The sequence below is a fragment of the Salvelinus fontinalis genome, chromosome 1 (genome assembly GCF_029448725.1).
Source record: "Salvelinus fontinalis isolate EN_2023a chromosome 1, ASM2944872v1, whole genome shotgun sequence".
NCBI classification, from domain to species: domain Eukaryota; kingdom Metazoa; phylum Chordata; class Actinopteri; order Salmoniformes; family Salmonidae; genus Salvelinus; species Salvelinus fontinalis.
The window spans coordinates 6858088-6885117 of NC_074665.1; the positions used below are offsets into that span (position 1 = coordinate 6858088).

At 49.2% G+C, this 27030-nt stretch overlaps 1 protein-coding gene and 1 long non-coding RNA gene across 5 annotated transcripts in view; both read left to right on the forward strand.

The window, feature by feature from the left end:
- LOC129868438 (CSC1-like protein 2) overlaps nucleotides 1-27030 on the forward strand; it is a 104724-nt gene that overhangs the window by 22597 nt on the left and 55097 nt on the right. For 2 of the 3 annotated variants that reach the window (XM_055942541.1, XM_055942628.1), the window contains exons 2-5: nucleotides 14907-15199; nucleotides 15778-15857; nucleotides 23319-23357; nucleotides 26117-26207. In XM_055942541.1, the coding sequence (XP_055798516.1) occupies nucleotides 14960-15199; nucleotides 15778-15857; nucleotides 23319-23357; nucleotides 26117-26207 (450 nt within the window). In that variant the 5' untranslated portion in view covers nucleotides 14907-14959. The remainder of the gene's footprint in view (nucleotides 1-14906; nucleotides 15200-15777; nucleotides 15858-23318; nucleotides 23358-26116; nucleotides 26208-27030) is intronic. The other variant, XM_055942707.1, reaches the window with a different exon arrangement.
- LOC129868766 (uncharacterized) lies at nucleotides 17788-20053 on the forward strand. Of its 2 annotated transcripts, none has more exons than XR_008761815.1 (3): nucleotides 17788-18692; nucleotides 18753-19919; nucleotides 19956-20053. It is a non-coding gene; the product is annotated as an uncharacterized LOC129868766 (long non-coding RNA). The 2 variants fall into 2 exon arrangements; XR_008761819.1 differs by having other exon boundaries at nucleotides 17788-18499; nucleotides 18531-19919.

The following is a 27030-nucleotide window of genomic DNA, read 5'->3' on the forward strand; positions in this document are numbered from 1 at the left end:
TGGTAACTGTGCCAGCCCTACACATTTCTAGGCTGATGATAACCGTACGGTAACTGTGCCAGCCCTACACATTTCTAGGCTGATGATAACCGTACGGTAACTGTGCCAGCCCTACACATTTCTAGGCTGATGATAACCGTACGGTAACTGTGCCAGCCCTACACATTTCTAGGCTGATGATAACCGTACGGTAACTGTGCTAGCCCTACACATTTCTAGGCTGATGATAACCGTACGGTAACTGTGCCAGCCCTACACATTTCTCACTCTGATTCTAACTCTGGTCCCAGCTGATTCTCACTCTGGTCCCAGCTGATTCTCACTCTGGTCCCAGCTGATTCTCACTCTGGTCCCAGCTGATTCTCACTCTGGTTCTCACTCTGGTCCCAGGTGATTCTCACTCTGGTCCCAGGTGATTCTCACTCTGGTCCCAGGTGATTCTCACTCTGGTCCCAGGTGATTCTCACTCTGGTCCCAGGTGATTCTCACTCTGGTCCCAGGTGATTCTCACTCTGGTCCCAGGTGATTCTCACTCTGGTCCCAGGTGATTCTCACTCTGGTCCCAGGTGATTCTCACTCTGGTCCCAGGTGATTCTCACTCTGGTCCCAGGTGATTCTCACTCTGGTTCTCACTCTGGTCCCAGCTGATTCTAACTCTGGTCCCAGCTGATTCTCACTCTGGTCCCAGCTGATTCTCACTCTGGTCCCAGCTGATTCTCACTCTGGTCCCAGCTGATTCTCACTCTGGTCCCAGCTGATTCTCACTCTGGTCCCAGCTGATTCTCACTCTGGTCCCAGCTGATTCTCACTCTGGTCCCAGCTGATTCTCACTCTGGTCCCAGCTGATTCTCACTCTGGTCCCAGCTGATTCTCACTCTGGTCCCAACTGATTCTCACTCTGGTCCCAGCTGATTCTCACTCTGGTCCCAGCTGATTCTAACTCTGATTCTCACTCTGGTCCCAGCGGATTCTCACTCTGGTCCCAGCGGATTCTCACTCTGGTCCCAGCGGATTCTCACTCTGGTCCCAGCGGATTCTCACTCTGGTCCCAGCTGATTCTCACTCTGGTCCCAGGTGATTCTCACTCTGGTCCCAGCTGATTCTAACTCTGGTCCCAGCTGATTCTCACTCTGGTCCCAGCTGATTCTCACTCTGGTCCCAGCTGATTCTCACTCTGGTCCCAGCTGATTTTCACTCTGGTCCCAGCTGATTTTCACTCTGGTCCCAGCTGATTCTCACTCTGGTCCCAGCTGATTCTCACTCTGGTTCTCACTCTGGTCCCAGCTGATTCTCACTCTGGTCCCAGCTGATTCTCACTCTGGTTCTCACTCTGGTCCCAGCGGATTCTCACTCTGGTCCCAGCGGATTCTCACTCTGGTCCCAGCTGATTCTCTCTGGTCCCAGCTGATTCTAACTCTGGTCCCAGCTGATTCTAACTCTGGTCCCAGCTGATTCTCACTCTGGTCCCAGCTGATTCTCACTCTGGTCCCAGCTGATTCTCACTCTGGTCCCAGCTGATTCTCACTCTGGTTCTCACTCTGGTCCCAGCTGATTCTCACTCTGGTCCCAGCTGATTCTCACTCTGGTCCCAGCTGATTCTCACTCTGGTCCCAGCTGATTCTCACTCTGGTCCCAGCTGATTCTCACTCTGGTCCCAGCTGATTCTCACTCTGGCCCCAGCTGATTCTCACTCTGGCCCCAGCTGATTCTCACTCTGGTCCCAGCTGATTGTCACTCTGGTCCCAGCTGATTCTCACTCTGGTCCCAGCTGATTCTCACTCTGGTCCCAGCTGGTTCTCACTCTGGTCCCAACTGGTTCTCACTCTGGTCCCAACTGGTTCTCACTCTGGTCCCAGCTGATTCTCACTCTTGTCCCAGCTGATTCTCACTCTGGTCCCAGCTGATTCTCACTCTGGTCCCAGCTGATTCTCACTCTGGTCCCAGCTGATTCTCACTCTGGTCCCAGCTGATTCTCACTCTGGTCCCAGCTGATTTTCACTCTGGTCCCAGCTGATTCTCACTCTGGTCCCAGCTGATTCTCACTCTGGTCCCAGCTGATTCTCACTCTGGTCCCAGCTGATTCTCACTCTGGTCCCAGCTGATTCTCACTCTGGTCCCAGCTGATTCTCACTCTGGTCCCAGCTGATTCTCACTCTGGTCCCAGCTGATTCTCACTCTGGTCCCAGCTGATTCTCACTCTGGTCCCAGCTGATTCTCACTCTGGTCCCAGCTGATTCTCACTCTGGTCCCAGCTGATTTTCACTCTGGTCTCAGCTGATTCTCACTCTGGTCCCAGCTGATTCTCACTCTGGTCCCAGCTGATTCTCACTCTGGTCCCAGCTGATTCCAACTCTTGACCAGACGGTTCAAAACAAACAGATCGAGAACCGAACTAGTCAGTAGGCTGCATCGATACTTGAGTGGTAGTTCTACAGTCCTGATTGGTAGGCCAACAGGCTGCTACAGGTTTATAGGCCTACATGCTGCTACAGGTTTATAGGCCAACAGGCTGCTACAGGTTTATAGGCCAACAGGCTGCTACAGGTTTATAGGCCAACAGGCTGCTACAGGTTTATAGGCCCACAGGCTGCTACAGGTTTATAGGCCCACAGGCTGCTACAGGTTTATAGGCCCACAGGCTGCCACAGGTTTATAGGCCCACAGGCTGCTACAGGTTTATAGGCCCACAGGCTGCTACAGGTTTATAGGCCCACAGGCTGCTACAGGTTTATAGGCCCACAGGCTGCTACAGGTTTATAGGCCCACAGGCTGCTACAGGTTTATAGGCCCACAGGCTGCTACAGGTTTATAGGCCCACAGGCTGCTACAGGTTTATAGGCCCACAGGCTGCTACAGGTTTATAGGCCCACAGGCTGCTACAGGTTTATAGGCCCACAGGCTGCTACAGGTTTATAGGCCCACAGGCTGCTACAGGTTTATAGGTCAACAGGCTGCTACAGGCTACATGTTTATAGGCCAGTCAGGACAAGACAGCGATGGAGTTACAGTGGGGTGAAATACTCCTTCAAGAGATGGTTCACTCCACTCAAATCATGTCTGAGTGTTCCGCTCAACAAACCTTTTCTTAGCCTCATTGTTCTCACCCATTCCATTCTATCAAGCCCGGGGATGGGCAACTCCAGTCCTCTGGTCGTGTCCCACTTTTCCCCCATCCCTAGCAAACATAGCTGATTTTAAAGATATTACGTTCTAAACTGAATCTCATGATTAGTTGATTATAGGAGTCGGTTGTGTTGGCTGGGGCAAAAGAGACAACTCCAGTCCTCGGGGCCTGATTGGGTTTACTACAAACCTAATCTAACACACCTGATTGGGTTCACCACAAACCTAATCTAGCACACCTGATTGGGTTCACTCCAAACCTAAACTAGCACACCTGATTGGGTTCACTCCAAACCTAATCTAGCACACCTGATTGGGTTCACTCCAAACCTAATCTAGCACACCTGATTGGGTTCACTCCAAACCTAAACTAGCACACCTGATTGGGTTCACTCCAAACCTAAACTAGCACACCTGATTGGGTTCACTCCAAACCTAAACTAGCACACCTGATTGGGTTCACTCCAAACCTAAACTAGCACACCTGATTGGGTTCACTCCAAACCTAATCTAGCACACCTGATTGGGTTCACTCCAAACCTAAACTAGCACACCTGATTGGGTTCACTCCAAACCTAAACTAGCACACCTGATTGGGTTCACTCCAAACCTAAACTAGCACACCTGATTGGGTTCACTCCAAACCTAAACTAGCACACCTGATTGGGTTCACTCCAAACCTAATCTAGCACACCTGATTGGGTTCACTCCAAACCTAAACTAGCACACCTGATTGGGTTCACTCCAAACCTAAACTAGCACACCTGATTGGGTTCACACCAAACCTAATCTAGCACACCTGATTGGGTTCACTCCAAACCTAAACTAGCACACCTGATTGGGTTCACTCCAAACCTAAACTAGCACACCTGATTGGGTTCACACCAAACCTAATCTAGCACACCTGATTGGGTTCACTCCAAACCTAATCTAGCACACCTGATTGGGTTCACTCCAAACCTAATCTAGCACACCTGATTGGGTTCACTACAAACCTAATCTAGCACACCTGATTGTAATAATTAGCTGGTGGATAAAATTAATCAGGTTAGTTACAACTGGGGTTGGAGCAAAAACCTACAGGAGGGTATCTCTCCAGGAACAGGGTTGGAGTTAAAACCTACAGGAGGGTCGATCTCCAGGAACAGGGTTGGAGTTAAAACCTACAGGCGGGTAGCTCTCCAGGAACAGTGCTGGAGTTAAAACCTACAGGAGGGTTGATCTCCAGGAACAGGGTTGGAGTTGAAACCTACAGGAGGGTTTCTCTCCAGGAACAGGGTTGGAGTTAAAACCTACAGGAGGGTTTCTCTCCAGGAACAGGGTTGGAGTTAAAACCTCCAGGAGGGTATCTCTCCAGGAACAGGGTTGGAGTTTTAACCTTCCCGGAGGGTTTCTCTCCGGGAACAGGGTTGGAGTTAAAACCTACAGGAGGGTATCTCTCCAGGAACAGGGTTGGAGTTAAAACCTACAGGATTGTATCTCCCCTGATCTAGCTTAGCCTCCCCAGCCCAGAACACTGATTATCTTGACCCATTACATTCTATTTCTCCTATCCCCAGCCCACAACACAGATTCTTTTGAGCCAGTCAGGCCAGTAGACGAGCAATCAGCCCATTGACTCTACCCATCTAGCAGACGGTGAATTTAGTTTAACCAGGGCTCAGCATGTGATTGTCTCCCTCATTGCCTCCATGCTCCTTTTGTTTGTAGTGTTGTGAGAATCTCTGGCGGAACGTGGCGGTGGCAACAAGATCCTGGTCAGATGGGCTAGCTTGGTGACGATGGTAGCCCAGTCACACTGTTTCCATGCGGAGTCATTCACAGGGTGTACTTACCTAGTATATCTGTGGTACATAGCCTGTATATCTGTGGTACCTAGCCTATATATCTGTGGTACCGAGCCTATATATCTGTGGTACCTAGCCCTGTATATCTGTGGTACCTAGCCCTGTATATCTGTGGTACCTAGCCCTATATAGCTGTGGTACTAAGCCTGTATATCTGTGGTACCTAGCCTGTATATCTGTGGTACCTAGCCTGTATATCTGTGGTACCTAGCCTGTATATCTGTGGTACTAAGCCTGTATATCTGTGGTACCTAGCCTGTATATCTGTGGTACCGAGCCTATATATCTGTGGTACCGAGCCTGTATATCTGTGGTACCTAGCCTGTATATCTGTGGTACCTAGCCTATATATCTGTGGTACCTAGCCTGTATATCTGTGGTACCTAGCCTGTATATCTGTGGTACCTAGCCTGTATATCTGTGGTACCTAGCCTGTATATCTGTGGTACCTAGCCTGTATATCGGTGGTACCGAGCCTATATATCTGTGGTACCTAGCCTGTATATCGGTGGTACCGAGCCTATATATCTGTGGTACCTAGCCTATATATCTGTGGTACCTTGCAAAAGTATTCATCCCCCTTGAAGGTTTTTCCTATTATGTTGCATTACAACCTGTAATTTAAATGGATTTATATTTGGATTTCATGTAATGAACATACACAGAATAGTCCTAATTGGTGAAGTGAAATGATAAAAAGAAGTTGTTAAAAAAAATTAAAATATGGACAAGTGGTGCGTGCATATGTATTTACCCCCTTTGCTATGAAGTCTCTGAATAAGATCTGGTGCAACCAATTACCTTCAGAAGTCACATAATTAGTTAGATTGCACACAGGTGGACTTTATTTTAGTGTCACATGATCTGTCACATGATGTCAGTATATTTACACCTGTTCTGAAAGGCCCAAGAGTCTGCAACACCACTAAGCAAGGGGCACCTCCATGAAGACCAAGGAGCTCTCCAAACAGGTCAGGGACAAAGTTGTGGAGAGGTACAGATCAGGGTTGGGTTATAAAAAATATCAGAATCTTTGAACATCCCACGCAGCACCATTAAATCCATTATTAAAAAATGGAAAGAATATGGCACCACAACAAACCTGCCAAGAGAGGGCCGCCCACCAAAACTCACGGACCAGGCAAGGAGGGCATTAATCAGAGAGGCAACAAAGAGACCAAAGATAACCCTGAAGGAGCTGCAAAGCTCCACAGTGGAGATTGGAGTATCTGTCCATAGGAGCCCTTTAAACCGTACACTCCACAGAGCTGGGCTTTACGGAAGAGTGGCCAGAGAAAAGGTACCTGGCCCATGTATCTGAGGTACCTGGCCCATGTATCTGAGGTACCTAGGCCATGTATCTGAGGTACCTAGGCCATGTATCTGAGGTACCTAGGCCATGTATCTGAGGTACCTGGCCCATGTATCTGAGGTACCTGGCCCATGTATCTGAGGTACCTGGCCCATGTATCTGAGGTACCTGGCCCATGTATCTGAGGTACCTGGCCCATGTATCTGAGGTACCTGGCCCATGTATCTGAGGTACCTGGCCCATGTATCTGAGGTACCTGGCCCATGTATCTGAGGTACCTGGCCCATGTATCTGAGGTACCTGGCCCATGTATCTGAGGTACCTGGCCCATGTATCTGAGGTACCTGGCCCATGTATCTGAGGTACCTGGCCCATGTATCTGAGGTACCTGGCCCATGTATCTGAGGTACCTGGCCCATGTATCTGAGGTACCTGGCCCATGTATCTGAGGTACCTGGCCCATGTATCTGAGGTACCTGGCCCATGTATCTGAGGTACCTGGCCCATGTATCTGAGGTACCTGGCCCATGTATCTGAGGTACCTGGCCCATGTATCTGAGGTACCTGGCCCATGTATCTGAGGTACCTGGCCCATGTATCTGAGGTACCTGGCCCATGTATCTGAGGTACCTGGCCCATGTATCTGAGGTACCTGGCCCATGTATCTGAGGTACCTGGCCCATGTATCTGAGGTACCTGGCCCATGTATCTGAGGTACCTGGCCCATGTATCTGAGGTACCTGGCCCATGTATCTGAGGTACCTGGCCCATGTATCTGAGGTACCTGGCCCATGTATCTGAGGTACCTGGCCCATGTATCTGAGGTACCTGGCCCATGTATCTGAGGTACCTGGCCCATGTATCTGAGGTACCTGGCCCATGTATCTGAGGTACCTGGCCCATGTATCTGAGGTACCTGGCCCATGTATCTGAGGTACCTGGCCCATGTATCTGAGGTACCTGGCCCATGTATCTGAGGTACCTGGCCCATGTATCTGAGGTACCTGGCCCATGTATCTGAGGTACCTGGCCCATGTATCTGAGGTACCTGGCCCATGTATCTGAGGTACCTGGCCCATGTATCTGAGGTACCTGGCCCATGTATCTGAGGTACCTGGCCCATGTATCTGAGGTACCTGGCCCATGTATCTGAGGTACCTGGCCCATGTATCTGAGGTACCTGGCCCATGTATCTGAGGTACCTGGCCCATGTATCTGAGGTACCTGGCCCATGTATCTGAGGTACCTGGCCCATGTATCTGAGGTACCTGGCCCATGTATCTGAGGTACCTGGCCCATGTATCTGAGGTACCTGGCCCATGTATCTGAGGTACCTGGCCCATGTATCTGAGGTACCTGGCCCATGTATCTGAGGTACCTGGCCCATGTATCTGAGGTACCTGGCCCATGTATCTGAGGTACCTGGCCCATGTATCTGAGGTACCTGGCCCATGTATCTGAGGTACCTGGCCCATGTATCTGAGGTACCTGGCCCATGTATCTGAGGTACCTGGCCCATGTATCTGAGGTACCTGGCCCATGTATCTGAGGTACCTGGCCCATGTATCTGAGGTACCTGGCCCATGTATCTGAGGTACCTGGCCCATGTATCTGAGGTACCTGGCCCATGTATCTGAGGTACCTGGCCCATGTATCTGAGGTACCTGGCCCATGTATCTGAGGTACCTGGCCCATGTATCTGAGGTACCTGGCCCATGTATCTGAGGTACCTGGCCCATGTATCTGAGGTACCTGGCCCATGTATCTGAGGTACCTGGCCCATGTATCTGAGGTACCTGGCCCATGTATCTGAGGTACCTGGCCCATGTATCTGAGGTACCTGGCCCATGTATCTGAGGTACCTGGCCCATGTATCTGAGGTACCTGGCCCATGTATCTGAGGTACCTGGCCCATGTATCTGAGGTACCTGGCCCATGTATCTGAGGTACCTGGCCCATGTATCTGAGGTACCTGGCCCATGTATCTGAGGTACCTGGCCCATGTATCTGAGGTACCTGGCCCATGTATCTGCGGTACCTGGCCCATGTATCTGCGGTACCTGGCCCATGTATCTGCGGTACCTGGCCCATGTATCTGCGGTACCTGGCCCATGTATCTGCGGTACCTGGCCCATGTATCTGAGGTACCTGGCCCATGTATCTGAGGTACCTGGCCCATGAACTGACATGTTGTCCACCCAATCAAAGGATCAGAGAATTAATCTAGTACTGAAAGCATATGCTACAGCTAGCTAGCACTACAGTGCATAAAATGTGGTGAGTAGTAGAAAGACAATAGTTGAACTTTTTTTTTTTTTTTTTTTACGATTTAATTTCCCCCCAAAATTGGAGAGAGATTTCGTTATTATTTTCACTTACTCAGCTAGCTAGTTTAGCTCAACAACCTGACTCAAACAGAGAGGAATGCTATTTATGTTAGCTAGCTGACTAAGAATATTCTTATCAACACTTATCAACTCATCAGTCATGGAAAGCTTTTTGCTTTTTATTAATTTATTGCCACAGGGACCCGCCGGAGTAACTGCTAAACTGCTTGCTGTACTACTTGATTGTAGCGGGTTTACGAACTCATTCGTTCGAGTAACTTTGTTGACTATGACCTTAGTCAATATGGTGACAACGATGTAGGCTGTGTAGCGTTTATGGTACGAAGGTTTGGTTTGGAGAGGTTTTTCCGCCAGGTCACAGACGACTGTTGTGTTGTGCACTGAAGTCCACAAGCGAAGGGAAAAGGTGAGAGGAGGAGGGCGTGTAAGATCCAATTATACAACGAGCAAAGTGATGATGCTGTTTGCATGTTGCTGCTATGAAAATTAACTCGGTGTGCGGTGGGGATCAGGGGTGTATTCATTACGCCGATTATGTTGAAAAATGTTTCTTAAATGGAAGAAAACAACACCTGGCCTAGAGGTTGAAGGCCTCCAGCCGATACTGTAGGAGGAGGATAGGCCTGGTGGATAGTGTAGGAGGTGGATAGGCCTGGTGGATAGTGTAGGAGGTGGACAGGCCCGGAGGATGGTGTAGGAGGTGGATAGGCCTGGTGGATAGTGTAGGAGGTGGATAGGCCTGGAGGAGAGTGCAGGAGGTGGATAGGCCTGGAGGATAGTGCAGGAGGTGGATAGGCCTGGAGGATAGGCCTGGTGGATAGTGTAGGAGGTGGATAGGCCTGGAGGATAGTGTAGGAGGTGGATAGGCCCGGAGGATGGTGTAGGAGGTGGATAGGCCTGGAGGATGGTGTAGGAGGTGGATAGGCCTGGAGGATAGGCCTGGAGGAGAGTGTAGGAGGTGGATAGGCCTGGAGGATAGGCCTGGTGGATAGTGTAGGAGGTGGATAGGCCTGGAGGATAGTGTAGGAGGTGGATAGGCCCGGAGGATGGTGTAGGAGGTGGATAGGCCTGGTGGATAGTGTAGGAGGTGGATAGGCCTGGTGGATAGTGTAGGAGGTGGATAGGCCTGGAGGATGGTGTAGGAGGTGGATAGGCCTGGAGGATGGTGTAGGAGGTGGATAGGCCTGGAGGATGGTGTAGGAGGTGGATAGGCCTGGAGGATAGTGTAGGAGGTGGATAGGCCTGGAGGATAGGCCTGGAGGAGAGTGTAGGAGGTGGATAGGCCTGGAGGATAGTGCAGGAGGTGGATAGGCCTGGTGGATAGTGTAGGAGGTGGATAGGCCTGGAGGATGGTGTAGGAGGTGGATAGGCCTGGAGGATAGGCCTGGAGGAGAGTGTAGGAGGTGGATAGGCCTGGAGGATAGGCCTGGAGGATAGTGCAGGAGGTTGATAGGCCCGGAGGATAGTGCAGGAGGTGGATAGGCCTGGAGGATGGTGTAGGAGGTGGATAGGCCCGGAGGATAGGCCTGGTGGATAGTGTAGGAGGTTGATAGGCCTGGAGGATAGGCCTGGTGGATAGTGTAGGAGGTGGATAGGCCTGGAGGATAGGCCTGGTGGATAGTGTAGGAGGTGGATAGGCCTGGTGGATAGTGTAGGAGGTGGATAGGCCTGGTGGATAGTGTAGGAGGTTGATAGGCCTGGAGGATAGTGCAGGAGGTGGATAGGCCTGGAGGATAGGCCTGGTGGATAGTGTAGGAGGTGGATAGGCCTGGTGGATAGTGTAGGAGGTGGATAGGCCTGGTGGATAGTGCAGGAGGTGGATAGGCCTGGTGGATAGTGCAGGAGGTGGACAGGCCCGGAGGAGAGTGCAGGAGGTGGATAGGCCCGGAGGATAGTGTAGGAGGTGGATAGGCCTGGAGGATAGTGTAGGAGGTGGATAGGCCCGGAGGATAGTGCAGGAGGTGGATAGGCCTGGAGGATAGTGTAGGAGGTGGATAGGCCTGGAGGATAGGCCTGGAGGATAGTGCAGGAGGTGGATAGGCCTGGAGGATAGTGCAGGAGGTGGATAGGCCTGGAGGATGGTGTAGGAGGTGGATAGGCCTGGAGGATAGTGCAGGAGGTGGACAGGCCCGGAGGATAGTGCAGGAGGTGGATAGGCCTGGAGGATACTGCTTGTCTGCAGGGTTTTAATTTTGTGACTGTTTGTCTGAGGTTTTACCTCAGACTAATACGTGTTTTGAGCTATGATTTTTGTACACTGTGTGTTGGACTAGAGTTTCAGTCAACCAGTCAACCAGTTGAACAGTTGAACAGTTGAAGTGCTGACAGAGGAGTTGTTTGTGACTTTCATAAAAGTCCCTCTGTCTCCTTCACAGATTCTGCATATTAGATTTGTGGAAATATGTTGATAACAGCTGGGAACATCTTCCCTGTGACCCAAATGGCACCCTGTTCCCTATGTAGGCACCCTGTTCCCTATGTAGGCACCCTGTTCCCTATGTAGGCACCCTGTTCCCTATGTAGGCACCCTGTTCCCTGTGTAGGCACCCTGTTCCCTATGTAGGCACCCTGTTCCCTATGTAGGCACCCTGTTCCCTATGTAGGCACCCTGTTCCCTATGTAGGCCATGTGCACTACTGTGGGCACCCTGTTCCCTACGTAGGCACCCTGTTCCCTACGTAGGCACCCTGTTCCCTATGTAGGCCTAGTGCACTACTGTGGGCACCCTGTTCCCTATGTAGGCCTAGTGTACTACTGTAGGCACCCTGTTCCCTATGTAGGCACCCTGTTCCCTATGTAGGCACCCTGTTCCCTATGTAGGCACCCTGTTCCCTATGTAGGCACCCTGTTCCCTATGTAGGCACCCTGTTCCCTATGTAGGCACCCTGTTCCCTATGTAGGTACCCTGTTCCCTCTGTAGGCCTAGTGCACTACTGTGGGCACCCTGTTCCCTATGTAGGCACCCTGTTCCCTATGTAAGCACCCTGTTCCCTATGTAGGACCTAGTGCACTACTGTGGGCACCCTGTTCCCTATGTAGGCCTAGTGCACTACTGTAGGCACCCTGTTCCCTACGTAGGCACCCTGTTCCCTATGTAGGCATCCTGTTCCCTATGTAGGCCTAGTGCACTACTGTAGGCACCCTGTTCCCTTTTTAGGCACCCTGTTCCCTATGTAGGACACCCTATTCCCTATGTAGGCCTAGTGCACTACTGTGGGCACCCTGTTCCCTATGTAGGCACCCTGTTCCTTATGTAGGCACCCTGTTCCCTATGTAGGCACCCTGTTCCCTATGTAGGCACCCTGTTCCCTATGTAGGCACCCTGTTCCCTATGTAGGCACCCTGTTCCCTATGTAGGCCTAGTGCACTACTGTGGGCACCCTGTTCCCTATGTAGGCACCCTGTTCCCTATGTAGGCACCCTGTTCCCTATGTAGGCACCCTGTTCCCTATGTAGGCACCCTGTTCCCTATGTAGGCACCCTGTTCCCTATGTAGGCACCCTGTTCCCTATGTAGGCACCCTGTTCCCTATGTAGGCCTAGTGCACTACTGTGGGCACCCTGTTCCCTATGTAGGCCTAGTGCACTACTGTGGGCACCCTGTTCCCTATGTAGGCACCCTGTTCCCTATGTAGGCACCCTGTTCCCTATGTAGGCACCCTGTTCCCTATGTAGGCACCCTGTTCCCTATGTAGGCACCCTGTTCCCTATGTAGGCACCCTGTTCCCTATGTAGGCACCCTGTTCCCTATGTAGGCACCCTGTTCCCTATGTAGGCACCCTGTTCCCTATGTAGGCACCCTGTTCCCTATGTAGGCACCCTGTTCCCTATGTAGGCACCCTGTTCCCTATGTAGGCACCCTGTTCCCTATGTAGGCACCCTGTTCCCTATGTAGGCACCCTGTTCCCTATGTAGGCACCCTGTTCCCTATGTAGGCACCCTGTTCCCTATGTAGGCACCCTGTTCCCTATGTAGGCACCCTGTTCCCTATGTAGGCACCCTGTTCCCTATGTAGGCACCCTGTTCCCTATGTAGGCACCCTGTTCTCTATGTAGGACCTAGTGCACTACTGTGGGCACCCTGTTCCCTATCTAGGCCCTGGTCCAAAAAAGTGCGGAGACTGATAATATGACTCAGTAGATCTGATAAACGTGTTTGTTTTTTCTTCTTGGGGTCAATTTGCTGCCTGTAAATGATTTTAAATTATGTTCTTGGCCCCCTGACCATCCACTCAAGGAAAAAAACATCCCGGTGCTGAATGTAGTCGATAATCCCTGCTCTAGAGCCTACCCCGCTTACCCCTTCAAAGTAGGAGGAGACATATGCAAATAAAAGATGACTGGTCATTGGACAGAAAAATCAGATCAGATTGTGATGTCATGATCTGGGCCAAAAATTCCATCCCACCTGAACAGGCTGAAATACCAGGATTTATTTTTTCCCCAAACAACTCTTACACAAAAGGGTATTATCATAATTTTCACTATCTGCGTTTTATTTGAAACTCCTAGTGTGGAAATAACATAAAAATATGAAGGAAAATCACAATTTTGACAGCAACAAAATGGTCGCACACACTGGGATTACCAATGCTGCTCATTTGTCCTAACACTAACACATTTATCCTCCTTCTGGAACGCTGTGACATCATCACCCTGATGTAGAGGGCGGGAGGGAGGGGGAGAGAGAGAGAGACTGAGAGAGACTGTGAGAGAGAGAGACTGTGAGAGAGAGAGACTGTGAGAGAGAGAGACTGTGAGAGAGAGAGACTGTGAGAGAGAGAGACTGTGAGAGAGAGAGACAGAGAGAGAGACTGAGAGAGAGAGAGACTGAGAGAGAGAGAGACTGAGAGAGAGAGAGACTGAGAGAGAGAGAGACTGAGAGAGAGAGAGACTGAGAGAGAGAGACTGAGAGAGAGAGAGACTGTGAGAGAGAGAGACTGTGAGAGAGAGGGGGAGAGAGAGGTGGAGACTGTGTGTGAGAGAGAGAGAGAGAGAGAGAGAGGGAGACAGAGAGAGAGAGGGAGGCTGGTGGAGAACAATGGGCTAATAGAGGGTACAGGGTTCACACAGACCACAGTCTCAACCCAGAGAGGAGACAACCTACCCTTCTCAACCAGCCAAAAGAAAGCAAAAGATAGCATGCCAAATAGCACTCTGTTCCCTACATAGTGGACTACTTTTTAACCAGAACCCTATGGGCAATAGGGTTGCAATTTGGGATACACCTGTTCAAATCAAGTTTATTTTATATAGCCCTTCGTACATCAGCTGATATCTCAAAGTGCTGTACAGAAACCCTGCCTAAAACCCCAAACAGCAAGCAATGCAGGTGTAGAAGCACGGTGGCTAGGAAAAACTCCCTAGAAAGGCCAGAACCTAGGAAGAAACCTAGAGAGGAACCAGGCTATGAGGGGTGGCCAGTCCTCTTCTGGCTGTGCTGGGTGGAGATTATAACAGAACATGGCCAAGATGTTCAAATGTTCATAAATGACCAGCAGGGTCAAATAATAACCTTGTGCACTTAAACTACACCATTGCTGGGCCTGGTCTAGGACCATTACCAGATTTAGACGATCCCTCAAACACTCTGAAGACGGCTTCTTCAGCTACTACCACAGTAGTCTGAGAATATCCTCAGAAAGACAGAAAAATACATCCATTTTGATTTCCTAGAGAAAGTCCCTTTTATCTCTCTTTTGACTTCCCCAAAAGTCAAAATGAAGGCTTTTTGAGAGAATTTGATCTGGCCTGATTGTTCACATCGACGAGGATGAAATAGAGTACCACAGTATGATTCATAATACCCATAAAACCTAGCGGTCAAACAGGGAAATGGTTCCAATTGTTTTTCCACCATACATTTTTTTCCCCATAAGGGGATTTAAGAAACACTTTTAAAATAAGAGATGTGTTTTGTGTAGGCGTACCCTGACGTGACGTTTTGATAACCGTGTAAATCTCGTGTAAATCTCTCTAGGACAAGGGGACTTTTATCAATACATTTGTCTGCATTGATATTTTATTTAACTAGGCAAGTCAGTTAAGAACAAATTCTTATTTTCAATGATGGCCTACCAGGGAACAGTGGGTTAACTGCCTTGCTCAGGGGGCAGAACGACAGATTTTTAAAAACCTTTTTCAGCTCGGGGATTCGATCCAGCAACCTTTCGGGTTACTTTCCCTACCCTCTAACCACTAGGCTACCTGCTGCCTCATTTTAAGATGCTGTAGTAAGTGTGGAGCTGAATCCTAACTGAATTCTCGTTCTCCTCCAGGTCTTTAAGATGCTACAGTAAGTGTGGAGCTGAATCCTAGCTGAAGCCTCAGCATGTCTGTCCTGCTGACGGTGGTGGTGATGGGTGTGGTGGGGTGGGGGGCCGTGGTCCAGGGGGCTCCGTGTCCCGGAGGGGGCCTGGCTGACTGCCCTATCCAGCAGAGCAACACCTCCGGTGGGGGTAAAACCTCCAGGGACTACTGCTACACCGCCCGTATCCGCTCCACCGTGCTCCAGGGCCTGCCCTTCGGAGGAGTGCCCACCGTCCTCGCACTCGACTTCATGTGCTTCCTGGTGAGTCACTTCTGGTTTTGTATCAATACAGCTTTATTGTCCATCGCTGTCCTTTTATTTTTTATTTTGTTTTTCTACACCAAATTCAGATTAATATTTAGTAGGGCCAAGAGTTTATTTTAATATTTTATTGACCATCTGATCTGGTTTGGAATAAACTCTAGTTGGCTCAGCCCAGTGTTGGTTCTGGTTCAATGAAAACCCAGGGCCCCACGCTACAGATGTAACCACCAGGTAGTGTGTCTAACTGGTTCTGGTTCTGTAAATACAGGAAAACAGTTGGGATTTGAAAGAACACCTTACTTCACTAATGTATTGTGTAAAATAGCTAGCTACCCTCTGTGTACATTCGGACCTCTCCCTCTCTATTGAAGACCGGAGTAAGATGGCGCCGACAGACATGGCCGCTCTGCTTCTAGCGCCGAGGTCTTCTACTTTAAGATCTGTGTTTATTGTTGTGTACTGTTAGATATTACTGCAACGCTGGATCTAGGAACAGAAGAATTTTCGCTACACCCTGCAATAACATCTGCTAAATATGTATATGTGACCGATTTTTGTGTGTGTGGCATTCCTAGGTACTCCTGTTTGTGTTCTCCATCTTGAGGAAGGTAGCGTGGGACTACGGCCGCTTGGCGTTGGTGACTGATGCAGACAGGTATATCGCTACGCTGCAGCCTTTACAATGTGTTTTCTCTGTACTCCTGGAGTAGAAGGCCGGGTTGTTGTAACTCTTGTTAACTTTGCATTCTCTGGTAGAACACAAAGCACTAGGCCCTAGTGTGTTGAAAGGCCCTTCTAGGCCCTAGTGTGTTGAAAGGCCCTTCTAGGCCCTAGTGCTTTGTGTTCTACCAGAGAATACATGTCCAGACAGACTACTTGTTTAAAAATATATATGTATTTATGGGATTTTCAGATTTATTTAACAGATAGAGAGGATGCCAGCAGGGGGAAAGACATGGAGAGGATGCCAGCCGGGGGGAAAGACAGAGAGAGGATGCCAGCCGGGGGAAAGACAGAGAGAGGATGCCAGCCGGGGGGAAAGACTGAGAGAGGATGCCAGCTGGGGGGAAAGACAGAGAGAGGAGGCCAGCCGGGGGGAAAGACTGAGAGAGGATGCCAGCCGGGGGGAAAGACTGAGAGAGGATGCCAGCCGGGGGGAAAGACTGAGAGAGGATGCCAGCCGGGGGGAAAGACTGAGAGAGGATGCCAGCTGGGGGAAAGACAGAGAGAGGATGCCAGCCGGGGGAAAGACAGAGAGAGGATGCCAGCCGGGGGAAAGACAGAGAGAGGATGCCAGCCGGGGGGAAAGACAGAGAGAGGATGCCAGCTGGGAAAAGACAGAGAGAGGATGCCAGCCGGGGGAAAGACAGAGAGAGGATGTCAGCCGGGGGGAAAGACAGAGAGAGGATGCCAGCTGGGAAAAGACAGAGAGAGGATGCCAGCTGGGGGAAAGACAGAGAGAGGATGCCAGCCGGGGGAAAGACAGAGAGAGGATGCCAGCCGGGGGAAAGACAGAGAGAGGATGCCAGCTGGGGAGAAAGACAGAGAGAGGATGCCAGCTGGGGGGAAAGACAGAGAGAGGATGCCAGCCGGGGGAAAGACAGAGAGAGGATGCCAGCTGGGGGAAAGACAGAGAGAGGATGCCAGCCGGGGGAAAGACAGAGAGAGGATGTCAGCCGGGGGAAAGACAGAGAGAGGATGCCAGCTGGGGAGAAAGACAGAGAGAGGATGCCAGCCTGGGGAAAGACAGAGAGAGGATGCCAGCTGGGGGAAAGACAGAGAGAGGATGCCAGCGGGGGAAAGACAGAGAGAGGATACCAGCCGGGGGAAAGACAGAGAGAGGATGCCAGCCGGGGGAAAGACAGAGAGAGGATGCCAGCCGGGGGAAAGACAGGGAGAGGATGCCAGCCGGGGGAAAGACAGAGATAGGATGCCAGCCGGGGGAAAGACAGAGATAGGATGCCAGCCGGGGGAAAGACAGAGAGAGGAGGCCAGCCGGGGGAAAGACAGAGAGAGGATGCCAGCCGGGGGAAAGACAGAGAGAGGATGCCAGCCGGGGAGAAAGACAGAGAGAGGATGCCAGCCGGGGAGAAAGACAGAGAGAGGATGCCAGCCGGGGGAAAAGACTGAGAGAGGATGCCAGCCGGGGGGAAAGACAGAGAGAGGATGCCAGCCGGGGGGAAAGACAGAGAGAGGATGCCAGCCGGGGAGAAAGACAGAGAGAGGATGTCAGCCGGGGAGAAATACAGAGAGAGGATGCCAGCCGGGGGGAAAGACAGAGAGAGGATGCCAGCGGGGGGAAAGACAGAGAGAGGATGCCAGCGGGGGGAAAGACAGAGAGAGGATGCCAGCGGGGGGAAAGACAGAGAGAGGATGCCAGCCGGGGGAAAGACAGAGAGGATGCCAGCCGGGGGAAAGACAGAGAGAGGATGCCAGCCGGGGAAAGGCAGAGAGAGGATGCCAGCCGGGGGAAAGACAGAGAGGATGCCAGCGGGGGGAAAGACAGAGAGAGGATGCCAGCGGGGGGAAAGACAGAGAGAGGATGCCAGCGGGGGGAAAGACAGAGAGAGGATGCCAGCGGGGGGAAAGACAGAGAGAGGATGCCAGCGGGGGGAAAGACAGAGAGAGGATGCCAGCTGGGAAAAGACAGAGAGAGGATGCCAGCCGCGGGAAAGACAGAGAGAGGATGCCAGCTGGGGGGAAAGACAGAGAGAGGATGCCAGCCGGGGGAAAGAGAGAGAGGATGCCAGCCGGGGGAAAGACAGAGAGAGGATGCCAGCCGGGGGAAAGACAGAGAGAGGATGCCAGCTGGGGAGAAAGACAGAGAGGCTAGATTAGAACCTAGACTAGCCAGGCCACGAGATGGACTGCTTCTACTGGGTCAGAGTTTACGCACAGCAGAGTTAACTGTCCTCAGACAGACGGACAGACAGATGGAGGAACTAGGAATAATCATCACTTTTCTTACAGTTTCTTTTCCCAGTCAAAGCCAATCAGAATCATGCAGTCTGTACAGTACTACTGTTTTCAGGGATATGTAGCCCCTCTGTGGAGTGTTTCAAAATGCCCAAGTCAGTAATGAGGTCAGTAGTCAGTAATGAGGTCAGTAGTCAGTAATGAGGTCAGTAGTCAGTAATGAGGTCAGTAGTCAGTAATGAGGTCAGTAGTCAGTAATGAGGTCAGTAGTCAGTAATGAGGTCAGTAGTCAGTAATGAGGTCAGTAATGAGGTCAGTAGTCAGTAAGGATGTCAGTAGTCAGTAATGATGTCAGTAATGAGGTCAGTAGTCAGTAATGATGTCAGTAGTCAGTAATGATGTCAGTAATGAGGTCAGTAGTCAGTAATGATGTCAGTAATGAGGTCAGTAGTCAGTAATGATGTCAGTAAAGAGGTCAGGTCAGTAGTCAGTAATGAGGTCAGTAGTCAGTAATGAGGTCAGTAGTCAGTAATGAGGTCAGTAGTCAGTAATGAGGTCAGTAGTCAGTAATGATGTCAGTAAAGAGGTCAGTAATGAGGTCAGGTCAGTAGTCAGTAATGAGGTCAGTAATGAGGTCAGTAGTCAGTAATGATGTCAGTAATGAGGTCAGTAGTCAGTAATGATGTCAGTAAAGAGGTCAGGTCAGTAGTCAGTAATGAGGTCAGTAGTCAGTAATGATGTCAGTAATGAGGTCAGTAGTCAGTAATGAGGCCAGGTCAGTAGTCAGTAATGATGTCAGGTCAGTAGTCAGTAATGATGTCAGTAATGAGGTCAGTAATGAGGCCAGGTCAGTAGTCAGTAATGATGTCAGTAATGAGGTCAGTAGTCAGTAATGAGGTCAGGTCAGTAGTCAGTAATGAGGCCAGGTCAGTAGTCAGTAATCAGGTCAGTAGTCAGTAATGAGGCCAGGTCAGTAGTCAGTAATGAGGCCAGGTCAGTAGTCAGTAATGAGGCCAGGTCAGTAGTCAGTAATGATGTCAGTAATGAGGCCAGATCAGTAGTCAGTAATGAGGTCAGTAGTCAGTAATGAGGTCAGTAGTCAGTAATGAGGTCAGTAGTCAGTAATGAGGCCAGGTCAGTAGTCAGTAATGATGTCAGTAATGAGGCCAGTTCAGTAGTCAGTAATGAGGCCAGTTTAGTAGTCAGTAATGAGGTCAGTAATGAGGTCAGGTCAGTAGTCAGTAATGATGCCAGGTCAGTAGTCAGTAATGAGGTCAGTAATGAGGCCAGTTCAGTAGTCAGTAATGAGGCCAGGTCAGTAGTCAGTAATGAGGTCAGTAATGAGGTCAGGTCAGTAGTCAGTAATGAGGCCAGGTCAGTAGTCAGTAATGAGGTCAGTAATGAGGTCAGGTCAGTAGTCAGTAATGAGGCCAGGTCAGTAGTCAGTAATGAGGTCAGTAGTCAGTAATGATGTCAGTAATGAGGTCAGTAGTCAGTAATGATGTCAGTAGTCAGTAATGATGTCAGTAATGAGGTCAGTAGTCAGTAATGATGTCAGTAGTCAGTAATGAGGTCAGTAGTCAGTAATGAGGTCAGTAGTCAGTAATGAGGTCAGTAGTCAGTAATGAGGTCAGTAGTCAGTAATGAGGTCAGGTCAGTAGTCAGTAATGAGGTCAGTAATGAGGTCAGTAGTCAGTAATGATGTCAGTAATGAGGTCAGTAGTCAGTAATGATGTCAGTAATGAGGTCAGGTCAGTAGTCAGTAATGAGGTCAGTAATGAGGTCAGTAGTCAGTAATGATGTCAGGTCAGTAGTCAGTAATGAGGTCAGTAATGAGGTCAGTAGTCAGTAATGATGTCAGTAATGAGGTCAGTAGTCAGTAATGATGTCAGTAAAGAGGTCAGGTCAGTAGTCAGTAATGAGGTCAGTAGTCAGTAATGATGTCAGTAGAGGTCAGTAGTCAGTAATGAGGCCAGGTCAGTAGTCAGTAATGATGTCAGGTCAGTGGTCAGTAATGAGGCCAGGTCAGTAGTCAGTAATGATGTCAGTAATGAGGTCAGTAGTCAGTAGTCAGTAATGAGGCCAGGTCAGTAGTCAGTAATGAGGCCAGGTCAGTAGTCAGTAATGAGGCCAGGTCAGTAGTCAGTAATGAGGTCAGTAGTCAGTAATCAGGTCAGTAGTCAGTAGTCAGTAATGAGGCCAGGTCAGTAGTCAGTAATGAGGCCAGGTCAGTAGTCAGTAATGAGGCCAGGTCAGTAGTCAGTAATGAGGCCAGGTCAGTAGTCAGTAATGATGTCAGTAATGAGGCCAGTTCAGTAGTCAGTAATGAGGCCAGGTCAGTAGTCAGTAATGAGGTCAGTAGTCAGTAATGATGTCAGTAGTCAGTAATGAGGTCAGTAGTCAGTAATGAGGCCAGGTCAGTAGTCAGTAATGAGGCCAGGTCAGTAGTCAGTAATGAGGTCAGGTCAGTAGTCAGTAATGAGGTCTGTAGTCAGTAATGAGGTCAGTAGTCAGTAATGAGGCCAGGTCAGTAGTCAGTAATGAGGCCAGGTCAGTAGTCAGTAATGAGGCCAGGTCAGTAGTCAGTAATGATGTCAGTAATGAGGCCAGTTCGGTAGTCAGTAATGAGGCCAGGCCAGTAGTCAGTAATGAGGTCAGTAATGAGGTCAGGTCAGTAGTCAGTAATGATGCCAGGTCAGTAGTCAGTAATGAGGTCAGTAATGAGGCCAGTTCAGTAGTCAGTAATGAGGCCAGGTCAGTAGTCAGTAATGAGGCCAGGTCAGTAGTCAGTAATGAGGTCAGTAATGAGGCCAGGTCAGTAGTCAGTAATGAGGCCAGGTCAGTAGTCAGTAATGAGGCCAGGTCAGTAGTCATTAATGACGCCAGGTCAGTAGTCAGTAATGAGGCCAGGTCAGTAGTCAGTAATGAGGTCAGTAGTCAGTAATGAGGTCAGGTCAGTAGTCAGTAATGAGGTCAGTAGTCAGTAATGAGGCCAGGTCAGTAGTCAGTAATGAGGTCAGTAGTCAGTAATGAGGTCAGGTCAGTAGTCAGTAATGAGGTCAGGTCAGTAGTCAGTAATGAGGTCAGTAGTCAGTAATGAGGCCAGGTCAGTAGTCAGTAATGAGGTCAGTAGTCAGTAATGAGGTCAGGTCAGTAGTCAGTAATGAGGTCAGGTCAGTAGTCAGTAATGAGGTCAGGTCAGTAGTCAGTAATGAGGTCAGTAGTCAGTAATGAGGTCAGTAGTCAGTAATGAGGTCAGTAGTCAGTAATGAGGCCAGGTCAGTAGTCAGTAATGAGGTCAGTAGTCAGTAATGATGTCAGTAGTCAGTAATGAGGTCAGTAGTCAGTAATGAGGTCAGTAGTCAGTAATGAGGCCAGGTCAGTAGTCAGTAATGAGGCCAGGTCAGTAGTCAGTAATGAGGCCAGGTCAGTAGTCAGTAATCAGGTCAGTAGTCAGTAATGAGGCCAGGTCAGTAGTCAGTAATGAGGTCAGTAGTCAGTAATGAGGTCAGTAGTCAGTAATGAGGTCAGTAGTCAGTAATGAGGTCAGGTCAGTAGTCAGTAATGAGGCCAGGTCAGTAGTCAGTAATGAGGCCAGGTCAGTAGTCAGTAATGATGCCAGGTCAGTAGTCAGTAATGAGGTCAGTAATGAGGTCAGGTCAGTAGTCAGTAATGAGGTCAGTAATGATGCCAGGTCAGTAGTCAGTAATGAGGTCAGTAATGATGCCAGGTCAGTAGTCAGTAATGAGGTCAGTAATGATGCCAGGTCAGTAGTCAGTAATGAGGTCAGTAATGAGGTGAGGTCAGTATTGAGGTCAGTAATGAGGCCAGGTCAGTAATGACGTCAGTAATGAGGCCACGTCAGTAATGAGGCCACGTCAGTAATGAGGCCAGGTCAGTAATGAGGCCAGGTCAGTAATGCATTATCCAAATCTTGATTTGATGAACAAGTCAACTACAGCCTTATACCCCTGAGGACAATGTTTCATTCCCAATTAGTATTTTTTTGTTGTCCTGGCAACCCACTTCCTCGTCTCCTTCTTAAAATGCAGTGGAGGAGAAGGTCCAAGGAGGCGTTTTGAGAAGGAGGAGAGAGGACGTGAGGAATTGGGGAAAGACAAATCAAGAAAGAGCCAGTGTTTCTCCGGAGTCAAAGGAAGTAGTTGAGTCATCTGCCAGAGAGGACAGTGGGTAAAAAGGGACAATACACTTTGCTTTAGTCTTCAGTCAACTCACTGAACTGCTAGAAACTGCAAACATGACATGGTTACACTCTATCACTTTAAATACTCTGCAGAACAGCTGAGACTTCTTTCAGAGGTCACGCTTGTTTATCTTGCTGATGTTTTTCACTATTTGCTCAGCTGGATATTTGATAGCATCTAACCCCATAGGACTACAGTCATGACTCAGGGCTAGCTATGGGAGGGAGGGAAGGACCGAGGGAGGGGGCATGAGGGGGAGGGACCGACGAAGCGAGCGAGGGGGAGGGAGGGACAGGCACCAACCGAGCGAGGGGGAGGGACCGATCGAGCGAGGGGGAGGGACTAACCGAGGGACAGGGACCGAGCGAGGTGGAGGGGGGGAGGGACCGACCGACCGGGGGAGGGGGAGGGATGCAGGCAGGTGTACTTTTGTAATGGAGAGAGAACATGTAGATGAGACTAGACATTAGTAGACAGTACTTAGAGGTGCTGACTGGGGCTCCGTTTGTCTCCTGTCTAACTCTACTGTACTAAGTGGATAATGACACAGTGTTCCATAGATAGGCCTGTTGTTTACCCAGCTGCATGCCTGCAGGACGGGCAGACAGACAGCAAATCCCATTTTGGCTTAACGTCTAGGCTTAATGCATTTCTTTCTGTCTGACTGTTTTATTATGAACCACTATTATGGAGTAGAGTTCTGGTCTTTTGGTACTAATACCTTCCAGAAAATACTCAGGCAAACACCTGTGTTTCTCACCGCAGTACTTGTACTCTTGTCAAGCTGTTGGGAAAGGTTTCTCCAAATGTATGTCTCACCCCAGTCGAAGGTCCTCTGTCACTGTAAAGAGAACTGAACTTGAATTTTTGTGATTTTATTATTATTATTGTTTTTTACCTGAACAGGGGATCACTAGTTTCTCCTCCAGGAATATTCCAAGCTGACCTCCGCCATGTTGTTTTATATTTCTGTTTTGTTTTCTCTCTCTGTGAAGACAGAATCAGCGATACAGTCGTCTGGATGAACAGAAACAGTATGTCTTCTTATTGTATCACACTGCTTCTTCTCTCTCAACCAATCTAACTCTCTTCCTTTCCTTCCATTCCTACCTAGGCTGCTGTGGGTTGGCCTGTCCTTCTCTCCTGCCAGGCTTTTCTTATTCGAGCCTGTCTCCTGCTGTTCTCTCTTTCTTTCTGGTCTTTCCACAGTGTTAACCCTGCTGCTGTCTCTCTCTCTCTGTCTCTCTCTCTCTCTGTGTCTCTCTCTGTCTCTCTCTCTCTCTGTCTGTCTGTCTCTCTCTCTCTCTCTGTCTCTGTCTCTCTCTCTCTGTCTCTCTCTCTCTGTCTCTCTCTCTCTGTCTCTCTCTCTCTGTGTCTCTCTCTCTGTCTTTCTCTCTGTCTCTCTCTCTGTGTCTCTCTCTGTCTCTCTCTCTCTCTGTCTGTCTGTCTGTCTGTCTGTCTGTCTCTGTCTGTCTGTCTGTCTCTGTCTCTGTCTCTGTCTGTCTGTCTCTGTCTGTCTGTCTGTCTCTGTCTGTCTCTCTCCGTTTTACACCTATAACCCTGTTGCTGTATGTTCTCTCTCCCTAACTAACTAATCAGCTCTATATGCTAATCTATGTGTCATCATTGACCTCTCTGAGAAGCAGAATGTCTCTCCTGTCCTCCTGTATGAGCGCACCGCATGATGCGCCCAGCAGGCATGATACCTACAGGGTGGAGAGGTACGGTAACTAGTAACTACACACCTCACCTTCACCCTGTGGTTGTGTAGACGCCGTCAAGCTCCTGAGTCCTGACCGGTTATCCCTCCCTACCTACAGCTCCTGTATCAGTATGTGGTGGTTGAGTGTTTCTGCACTAGACAAGACACCTACACCTAGCTCTCTGAGGTCATCTCTGGAAGTCTATTGAGTTATAGCCATTGTGCCCCCCCCCCATTAGAGACCTCAAAGAGCTCTGGGTGATGTCATCCTTTAATCTAGTTTTACACTGGACAGTTCCTCCATCGTTACTGGAGATACAACCAGGGGAATAGTAACCTGGGCCCAGATCTGTTTATGTTGTCTTGTGAACTCCTATGATCATTGACATACCATTGGCACAATTAGATCTGGGGGCTCAGGCTAAAGGGTAAAGCCTGATGAAGAATATGAGATATAAAAGAGCTTCAATCTGGTCTGGTTCTGGGAGTCAAAAACGCTTGTGTATCAGTGTCTGAGCTGTAGGAGCTGAAAGCTCTGCTGGTTGATCTGTGGTGGTGGGTTACAACTTTCTATGTGTCTCAATGATTCTACACTCAGGTTCTTCTGTTGTCTTTGTGAATGCTCTTCTCTTTCTCTCTAATGGGGGTCTCTCTATCTCTGTCTTTGTCTGTCTCGCTCTCTCTAATGGGGGTCTCTCTATCTCTGTCTTTGTCTGTCTCGCTCGCTCTCTCTAATGGGGGTCTCTCTATCTCTGTCTTTGTCTGTCTGTCTCGCTCTCTCTCGCTCTCTCTAATGGGGGTCTCTCTCTGTCTCTCTGTCTGTCTGTCTGTCTCGCTCTCTCTAATGTGGGTCTCTCTCTCTGTCTCTCTCTCTCTGTTTTTGTCTGTGTCTCTCTCTCTCTCGCTCTCTCTAATGGGGGTCTCTCTGTCTGTCTGTCTCGCTCTCTCTCTGTCTCTGTCTCTGTCTCTCTTTGTCTTTGTCTGTCTGTCTCGCTCTCTCTAATGGGGGTCTCTCTTTGTCTCTCTCTCTCTGTCTTTGTCTGTCTGTCTCGCTCTCTCTAATGGGGGTCTCTCTCTCTCTCCCTCTTCCTCTGTCTGTCTCTCTCCCTCTCTAGTGGGGGCCCTTCATTGCTTTTCCTTCCAATCTCTGTCATCTTAACAGGCTTGTGTGTCAGACTATGTGCTGAGACAGTTTGTGTATCTCTAGAATCCTCCAACTGCATGACACGGTGCTGAGGTGTGTTCTGGGTGATTGTTGTCTCACTGACGGGTGCATGAGTACTAGGCCAACCGTTCACTCAAACCCCAGCCCTGTCTCCCAGGTTTTGGCTCAACGACATTCAATTCAGGAAATAAACTGAAATTGGAATTGTAAGTTTACTTCCTGAATTGACTGAATAGATAGATTGATGCCAACTACAGACGTCTGGGGTACATCAGTGTGGATACAGCCCAGCACCAACCTCTCCGGCCCATTTCAGAGCCCTACTGCATGTGTGGCCACTGAACTAACTAATATGTAAATAAACACCCTGTTGATACTGTACTGATGTCAGCCAAACTAACTATTTGAGATCAGGTTTGTTCTTTTTTGGGGGTGCCAAGACTAATGCTAGAATAAAGCTATCTCCGTCAGGTTTGTTGTTGGGGGAGTGCCAGGCTAATGCTAGGCTAAAGCTATCTCCGTCAGGTTTGTTGTTGGGAAGCGTCAGGCTAATGCTAGGCTAAATCTATCTCCATCAGGTTTGTTGTTGGGGGAGTGCCAAGCTAATGCTGGGCTAAAGCTATCTCCATCATGTTTGTTGTTGGGGGAGTGCCAGGCTAATGCTAGGCTAAAGCTATCTCCATCAGGTTTGTTGTTGGGGGAGTGCCAGGCTAATGCTAGGCTAAAGCCATCTCCATCAGGTTTGTTGTTGGGAAGCGTCAGGCTAATGCTAGACTAAAGCTATCTCCATCAGGTTTGTTGTTGGGGAAGTGTCAGGCTAATGCTAGGCTAAAGCTATCTCCATCAGGTTTGTTGTTGGGGGAGTGCCAGACTAATGCTAGGCTAATGCTAGTATTATCTTTTTAACATTGTGTGTGTGTGTGCAGTGTGGCGTCTGCCATGACGTCGGAGCTTCCCGATCGCTACGAACGCCTGACTTCTGTCTCCAGCTCAGTGGACTTTGAGCAGAGAGACACTGTAAGTATTACTTCCTGGTTTTACTGGGATCAGGGGTCATGGGGTGTGGCGCGACAACAGTAGGGACTTCCCTACAACAGGACAAATTGTTTGGGAGAAAAATCTTGTCGTACATTTTAGTCATTTAGCAGACGCTCTTTTCCAGAACGACTTAGTTAATGAATGCATGTTAAAGATGCGCTCTGGGATCTTAAGCGCAACAAATTTGTAACATTTTGCACAAATTGGATTTGTAACATTTCATACGAATTTCAAAATTCGTAACATGTCACACCAAATGGATGATGTAGTAGACAATTGGATGATGTAGTAGACAATTGGATGATGTAGTAGACAATTGGATGATGTAGTAGACAATTGGATGATGTAGTAGACAATTGGATGAGGTAGTAGACAATTGGATGAGGTAGTAGACAAGTGAATGAGGTAGTAGACAAGTGGATGAGGTAGTAGACAATTGGATGAGGTAGTAGACAATTGGATGAGGTAGTAGACAATTGGATGAGGTAGTAGACAATTGGATGAGGTAGTAGACAATTGGATGAGGTAGTAGACAATTGGATGAGGTAGTAGACAATTGGATGAGGTAGTAGACAATTGGATGAGGTAGTAGACAATTGGATGAGGTAGTAGACAATTGGATGAGGTAGTAGACAATTGGATGAGGTAGTAGACAAGTGGATGATGTAGTAGACAAGTGGATGATGTAGTAGACAAGTGGATGATGTAGTAGACAATTGGATGAGGTAGTAGACAATTGGATGAGGTAGTAGACAATTGGATGAGGTAGTAGACAATTGGATGAGGTAGTAGACAATTGGAT